Raw genomic sequence first — 8,039 nt, 5'->3', positions numbered from 1 at the left:
GCTATCACGGTAAAAATTATTTATAAACACATTTTATGTCAATTGAGATAAAATTTTTCTCACATATTTACCTCATATTCTGTAAATCATGATTAAAAAGCTACTTATAAGCTATTTCAAATTGCCTCTTAATGTTTGAGCCTATCTTATTCTTCCTCTTTTGGTTACAAGTTGTTTGTTTATTATTACTCATGATCTTGAGTAATTAATACTCTTCAATTTCTCAGTTACTTTTGCCTTCTTAACAGTTGCTTGTGGTATTTTAACTGCCTTTTACTTAGGTATTCATGAATTTACGATATATGGTCCTTTACTTTCAATTTTTGTTTTTTTGGAGTGCTTGGATTAACTTTATGTAAGAAGGGTTTTGTCACACCCTATGTGAAAATAGTTTTTAAAGTGCTTTTAAGACTAAACATTCACCTCATTGTATCATTATGTACCTATATATAACTCATTTGTATCTTATTTTCACATATTAAGAAATAATGCACCAAATTCATAACAAAAATTCAAATCTACCTTTATTAAAGAAAGGGCAATTGAAAAAATGTGTTGTACATTTTCTCTCAAATATTTTCTTTATCTTATACAGCAAAACTGAAAAAAAAATCATTAATTACCCACAAGTAACTTGTATTTGAGAATTTTTTTTTATAAGTAACTTACATATAGGAACAGTGTCGTATATTGCTTTCCAAGAATCCATCCAATCTTTCTAGATTACTAACCATTTTCGGTGAACATGCAACTAACAAGTAATATTACTATATTAGGTTGACAAATCAAATATTATCTCTAGTTCTTAATATAAGAGTTAATTTAATTTTTAATTTGGTTTTAAATATAACACTCTAATCTATTTTGTCTATAATATTTATCCATTTTTTAAAGTAGTCTTTATAGTAGTTACATATATTAAATATTTCATTAAGTAATGCTACCTCTAATTTTTAATATAAAAACTCATTTGACTTTTATTTTGGTCCAAAATATAAAATTCTAATTCACTTTGTCCCTTTTATTTATTCATTCTTTTTCAAGGTGATCCTTGTAATAATAGTAGTTCTAACTAATACACTTGATTAACAAGGATATTTTAGAAAAGACAGCACCTATTTATTACAAATAACTAACTTAATTAATTTTTTAATTTATTCACATTAGTTAATTAGCTCTTATATTAAGAACTGGAGATAGTAGTTTTAACTAATATACATGATTAAGAAGAGTATTTTAGGAAAAATAACACCTATTTATTATAAATACCTAATTTAAAATTTTTTATTAATTTATTCAAATTAGTCAAATAACTCTCATATTAAAAATATGAGATAGTAGCATGCTTGTGTGCACCTTTCCTTTTTCTTTTTCTTTTTTTGGTGATAATATCTCTGCGTACTTTCTATGTTAACCCTGCATCACAATTTACGGATAAGGCTTCAACATGTCAATTAATGGACCTGCTCGTAGGCCTGTACATTTGTTAAAAGCCCAAAACTGTTCTCATTAAAAAAAGCCCAAAACTGTTTTCGACCAACAAAATTGAATATACTGCCTCACGCTGAATTTGAATGATGTGCCTGCCAAAAATGTAGTCAGTAAATGACTTAATTTATTGTAAATTTTTATATTTTATATTCTCACACTAATAACAGTGAGTCATACTTTGCTTCATTAAATTATTTACTAATTTAAATACTTCTTATTCAGCTGTTTAATCTTTATATAGTTAAAATAAAAAATGAATTACGTAGATCTTAATATGCCACAGGAAACCAAATATTAATATTAATAAACATAAATATTTATTATAATATAAAACTAAAAATATGATACTATTTATAAGTCATTAACTCATCATAAATTTTTAAAAAGATAAAATAAGAAGATTGATCTTAAAATGGTGACTTAAAGAAGAAAAAAAAACAAGCTGGTAAAAAAAAAAAACAGAAAGAGAGAAAAACTTTGTCCCCAAAAAAAAAAAAGAAAAGAGATGGAAAAACAAAAACAATGGGCAGGAGGAGAAAAGGGGGATTTCACACCTGCGGTGCAAAATGGGAACGACAATCTGACTGGACAGCGACACCGTACGACGACCTATGCGTTCCTCCGCGCAAGAAGTGAACCCGCCCGAACAAAACTCAAACCGAAGGCAAACAAAACCCTAATCTGAACTTTCCCCAATTCCTTCTTCCCCGCACATCTTATCGAACCTTCTAAGGTGGAAGATCACCTTCTTGCTCTGATATTTCCCAAAATAGATACCTGATTGACCTACGTGTCACGGAGGAATTTTGTTTTTCATACCATTTATTTCTAGTCTTAATTGTCGCTTCCATTTGCTTTGTATTCAGCATATTCCGATTCTTCTTCTCCTTCTGCCGTGACGATTCCTTCTCTTTATGAGCGGTAATTGAAATGTTTCCTCTGTTGGCTAAGAGCTGAATTTTATATATTGCTAAATTTTGTGCATGAATTCAATTTTTTCTCAATGTTATCTTGTTTGTTCTGGACCTGATTATTAGCTGCTGCCAAGTCATTTTTAATAGAGGTTATTGGAGTAGTGTTTTTATTTAGCTGAACAGAAATTTATCAGTTACATGCCAATGCTACTTTCGTAGAAAAGATCGGAAATTGATTTAAAAATTGTTTTTTTTCACGGTTTACTTTAATTGGGAATGAAGGAAGAAGTAATGTATTATTGGTTCATTTACTTCCACTACAATCTATAAATGTAATATGAAGATTGTAGCACTTCGTTTGGTTTAACATTGAAGTTTGTGCATGGAAAGTTTTGTATACAAGGCTTTATTTTTGAGCAGTGGGACTTTGTTGTCTGTTTTTCGGATGAGAAACACCTTGCTAGCTGCCTTGTAACGCAAGTTTTCTTATGACGCAGCATGGTTTAGTGTAAATTTTTGGAGGATACTGATATAAAACCATGGGTAGCGGTGACATGGATAAAACTCCGAAAGAGAAGGAGCCAAAGACACCTCCGGCTATGTCACAGGTCCAGCTGGGCTCTTTTCTACCATGAAAGTTTAATGGCACTTTGCACATGATTGAATTTTTTTGTTTGGCCCTTGTGCTTTCAGGAGCAGTCTTCAACCCCTGGCACTGGAACGATTAATCCTGATTGGTCCGGCTTTCAGGTTTACTGTGACAAAAATTTTGTTGGCATATTATGTTTTGACTCATGCTAAGCTTAGATTTTGATTTCCTCTGCTTCTTTCTACAGGCATATTCTCCAATGCCTCCACATGGGTTCTTAGCATCGAGTCCCCAGGCTCACCCATATGTGTGGGGTGTCCAGGTAGTTATCCCCTAACTTATTGTTAACCAATCTCAAGCATATGATGATGTAGAATATTACTCAACTCAAGTGTGTTTCCCCACTAATGTGTATGCCTGTTTTCTTGTCAACGTTCATCTTTTATATTCTTTATAAAAAGTTAAGATTGTTTCTTGCTAGTGCTTGGATATTGTATTTTCTGATCTAATGCATTTGGAGCAAAAGGAAGGAAGGTATTTTGGGCCTTCAAATAAAACCATTTGGAACAGGCCAGGACATGCCTAACATTCTTGTTGCACGTGCCACACGGATATGGTTGTTTTAATCAAGAGCTTACTGCTGGGCACAATCTGTGTTTGTGTGTACTACTGTAAATTAAAAATTGTCATGTCAAAGGGGGTCCCTTTTTTCCCGTGAAGGATTGGAGGAATGTAACTAGTAATATGACATTTCTATTGCTGGAACAGTGAATGTAGATTTTCCTTTTTCCTCATGTTCAATTGTTGAATGGTTCTCTGTTGTTTTATCGTTCTTCATTGTGCTTGCAGTACATTAACTAGTATGCACCTCTTTCCTCTTATACTACGTGGTATATGGCTGAATATTTATGTCATGATTTTCGTGTTTTGTTACTTGCAGCATATTATGCCTCCTTATGGTACCCCACCACATCCATATGTTGCAATGTATCCTCATGGTGGTATATATGCTCATCCATCTATGCCTTCGGTATTCTTTTGTAAATTATCCTTTCTTGAAGCTGTCATATAGTTACTAAATCATCATAATCTCTAAAGCATTAGCCATTATTTGCAAATTGCCATGATTTTGCGCAGGGATCTTATCCTTTTAGTCCTTTTGCCATGCCTTCTCCAAATGGTATTGCCGATCCTTCAGTGAGTTTTTCATCCTTTCTGCTTTCTCTTTTGTTCTTTTGACTTTTTCTTCATTTCTGTCCTTTTCTCCTGCTCTAGAACAGTCTTTATCCAAGTAAGGAAAACCCATGAGTTTGCATGCAGGGCAATACTCTTGGCAGCATGGAAGCTGATGGTAAGCCTCCTGAGGTGAAGGAAAAATTGCCGATCAAAAGATCAAAAGGAAGTTTGGGTAGTTTGAATATGATTACTGGAAAGAATGATAAACATAATAAAACACCAGGGGCATCTGCGAATGGAGTTCATTCAAAAAGGTAAGATCGGGTGCGTCATATAGCTTAAGCTATAAAACTGCTGATGTCTTTAGATAGAGTAACTTCCTATATACCTGCCTTTGCGAGGGATTCAAATGAGGTCTTTTTTAAGCCTATAATATCTGAACTGCAATGCCCAATTATGAATTGATTCTAGTATCTGCTTTTGTCTCCTTATAGATCGTTTTTGTAGTTACATTTGGTGAGGTTTCTGGATGTGAAATAGTTGAATGTGGAAACAGTTGAAAAATTCCTGAAGTTGATTACTTCATTCTTGCCTTCCCTTGGTACTTTTCTGGTTCTTTTCTGACTATGTTACTGCAAGGAAACCTAGGAAGCTTGGACACTGACGTGGACATGGGACAAAACACTGAATGGACAATGACCGTGTAGTGTCTACATGTAATTTAATGTGTTATGTAATGTCTGTGCTACTTAAAGCCAACATATAGCATGAGAAGACATAAACTGAATGCTGGCACAACTTCCATACTGTAGTGTTTGTGTTTCATGGATGAAAACTGTGTCAAAACTTCAACTTTTCCTTTTTTCAGTCATTGGGTGTTTATTACATTTTGATGTTTGCAACAGTAGTGTTTATTTTCAATGCTGCAGTTACTTGATTCCTGCTGTTTTCGCCATATTGCCCCTCTCAACTAAAGGGATTTTATTGTTAGAATTGACAGTGGATTACTTTTCTGTGTTTAATTGCCATTTGCAATTGCATATTGGCAACATATGCTGATAGCCTAACTTGGACTTGCAGTGGTGAAAGTGCAAGTGAAGGTACTAGTGAAGGAAGTGATGCAAATTCTGAGAATGTAAGTCCTACTATGTGATCATATATGTCTGTTATGACTCAGTTTTGCAGTACCTGTATACTTGAACAAACCTAAGATATGTATGAAGGGGGAAAAACTTAGAGCCATGTGTGGTCTTACGTGCTGATTTAGTAAAATGTCTTAGGTGATATAATGTCATACATTTTTCATTCTCTTGTTTTTACAGGACTCACAGCTGAAATCAGAGGGCAGGCAGGACTCTTTGGGAGGTCTGGCATGTTTATGCTTTACTTTTTTTTGAGTTCTGTACACATGAAGATAAATTTATGCATGTCACAGCTGAGATACCGCCTTCTTTTTGTTGAGTTACAGCTGAACCATCTCAAAATGGAGGTTCGGTACATGCTCCTCAAAATGGGGGACTTAACGTACCTCACAATATGGTCAATCAGACTATGAGTATCGTGCCTATCTCTGCTGCGGGTGCTCCTGGTGGTGTTTCTGGTCCCACGACAAACTTAAATATAGGAATGGACTATTGGGGTGCACCCACTTCATCCTCTATTCCTGCAATGCGAGGAAAGGTTCCTTCAACTGCCGTTGCTGGAGGAATGGTTACTGCTGGATCACGGGAGGGTGCTCAGTCACAACTTTGGCTGCAGGTTAATTTTGTTAACAAAGATGATGTCCATTTTCTCCTTATAATATCATGGCTGTTTGATGAGGATTGAACTGGATCAGTAGAGAATCTTGTTTTGGTCGCCTTTTGACAGCTTTGTACCTAACTTCCTACTGCAAATTGAGGCTCATAACATTGTTCACCAGCTCTGGTAAAAAAAAAAAAAATTGTTCACTAGCTTTCAAACTTGTTTAGACCTATTAGTTTTATTGCATGCTGGAGGCTTGTAAAATTAAGCTCCTTTGTTCTGAAAATTAAACAGAATTGTGAGTTTCTATGATTTCAGAAAAGGAATAATGTTGCTAATCCGGTATATGCAGTATTCGGTGTGGAATTTGATATGAAAACAATGTGCACAATTACACATCTTTACCAGTTGTATTGTTTGATTTGTTTACATTTAGGTGTTTTTGATAAGGAAATATTAAATTCTATGATTGTAACAAATATGTGCACGCCTGGCACCCCCCCCCCCCAAAAAAAAAAAAAAAACCCAATCACCCTTGAAGTTGTAATTGTAAGCAGGTGTCTCTTCTCTTCCTTCCATATTGTTTGTTCTTAGGTGAGCTACTGAGACATTGGTAGATGCATCTAGCCTTGTGATGCTTCTCTGCTTTATATGGATATTTACTTGAGTCCTTATAAGTTAGTTATTAGATCTCTAGCAAACGATCATAATCAATAGCTGCAAAAATTATTTCTCAAACGACCATTATTGTTGCATGATTGGTTTCTTTACACTTTTTCTTTTCGTCTGAAAATCATCTTTTTGTCTAACACAGGATGAAAGAGAGCTAAAGAGACAAAGACGGAAGCAATCTAACAGGGAATCAGCTCGCAGATCTAGACTGCGCAAGCAGGTAATGTAACCTGTTTCTGCTTCTTGTTGCCTGATCATGCTTGCTACACGCGTCATCTGTGTCTGTTCTCTGTTTTCAGGCGGAATGTGATGAACTAGCCCAGCGAGCTGAGGCTTTAAAAGAAGAGAATGCTTCTCTTCGCTCTGAAGTGAATCGGATAAGGAGTGAGTACGAACAACTGCTCTCAGAAAATGCTGCCCTCAAGGTGATAAAATTGATATGGTTTGATATTTGTTCTTGGTCTGTTTGAAATTTATAAGCACTCTACCTGCCAGGAGAGTCCCTAATGGATAAGGGCTGTACCAATATTTTCTGTGTATGGGATCCCTGATTAAGTAAATAAAATGAGGCAAGAGGGAATCACATCACAGTTGCTGTTTGATAACCGCTACACGGATTCCTTTATGATCTGAAAATATTTGTCGAATCTTGAGCATGCTATCTAACTAATTTATATATACAGGAAAAACTTGGGGAATTACCTGAGAATGAGGAACATAGGCCTACCCGGAATGACCAACACGTGGATAGTGACACTCAACAGGCTGAGCAGACGGAAGCCGTGCAGGGCAGTCGTTAATATGTAGCTACCTGCTTCATGCTCAAGATCATAACCTAACCCAATAGGAACAGCAAGTTTATGTTTTGAATAGCTTGTAGTTCAAATCAAATTGTTTAAAAGTCGACCATTAATATATAGTCCTAGGATCTGTTTGTGCTCTATCATTACTCATTTCTAATTAGGTCATCTAACAATCAATACAACTTGGATTGTACTTAATAGTGAAATTCTGCGGTCATTGTTTTCTTCGCAAGCTTAAGCTATTAAATATGGGCATGGGCAATTTTTTCTTTTCATGTTATGCCATCTATTCCTTGTTCCCTTTAGTTGAATGTGAATTCTGTCCAAACTGCTGTATTTTGTACTTCATTATTTAAGGCAAGTCTATCGATCCACAGTTTCAGCAGAATACGATGTACCAGTCACATCAGATGGATCAAGAACTGAAGAGAACAGGTGAGACCACAAAGAACCTGATTAGCCTATGAAAGTGGCTTTTCTTAGTTCCAGCAATGCCCCCACCCTTTCCTATTCATGATTAGCCTATGTCTGCTGCATTAGTTGATGTATGCTTGGCATAACAACTAAGGACCTCTTTAGGATGACTTATAAGCTGTTTTTAATCGTGATTTGTGAAATATGAAATAAGTATGTAAGAAAAATTGTTTCGAC

The 8,039-nt window shown here is 35.2% G+C and overlaps 1 protein-coding gene across 3 annotated transcripts; it reads left to right on the top strand.

Moving 5' to 3' along the window:
* Positions 1-2,087: 2,087 nt before the first annotated feature.
* Positions 2,088-7,693, top strand: LOC114760851 (bZIP transcription factor 16). Of its 3 annotated transcripts, none has more exons than XM_028950145.1 (13): positions 2,088-2,224; positions 2,903-3,013; positions 3,099-3,155; positions 3,242-3,316; positions 3,935-4,024; positions 4,132-4,191; positions 4,315-4,484; positions 5,251-5,305; positions 5,493-5,535; positions 5,639-5,928; positions 6,728-6,805; positions 6,885-7,010; positions 7,269-7,693. In XM_028950145.1, exons 2-13 carry the CDS (start codon positions 2,945-2,947, stop codon positions 7,383-7,385), a joined length of 1,230 nt encoding a protein of 409 aa, XP_028805978.1. In that variant the 5' UTR covers positions 2,088-2,224; positions 2,903-2,944; the 3' UTR covers positions 7,386-7,693. The 3 variants fall into 3 exon arrangements, with proteins under 3 accessions (XP_028805978.1, XP_028805977.1, XP_028805979.1); XM_028950144.1 differs by having other exon boundaries at positions 2,089-2,412; XM_028950146.1 differs by lacking the exons at positions 2,088-2,224; positions 2,903-3,013 and having other exon boundaries at positions 3,935-3,995.
* The last annotated feature ends 346 nt before the right edge of the window (positions 7,694-8,039 follow it).

This window comes from Neltuma alba, unplaced genomic scaffold (genome assembly GCF_004799145.2).
Source record: "Neltuma alba isolate B1F8T4 unplaced genomic scaffold, ASM479914v2 tig00011027_pilon, whole genome shotgun sequence".
NCBI classification, from domain to species: Eukaryota; Viridiplantae; Streptophyta; class Magnoliopsida; order Fabales; family Fabaceae; genus Neltuma; species Neltuma alba.
The sequence above is the reverse complement of the archived record's forward strand: the minus strand, read 5'-3'. Positions and strand labels throughout refer to the sequence as shown.

Coding starts and splice junctions, on each gene's coding strand:
- LOC114760851 (XM_028950145.1), top strand. CDS start 2,945: ATGGGTAGCGGTGACATGGATAAAACTCCGAAAGAGAAGGAGCCAAAG. Junction 3,317..3,934: donor CATATGTGTGGGGTGTCCAG/GTAGTTATCCCC, acceptor TGTTACTTGCAG/CATATTATGCCTCCTTATGG. Junction 5,929..6,727: donor AGTCACAACTTTGGCTGCAG/GTTAATTTTGTT, acceptor TGTCTAACACAG/GATGAAAGAGAGCTAAAGAG.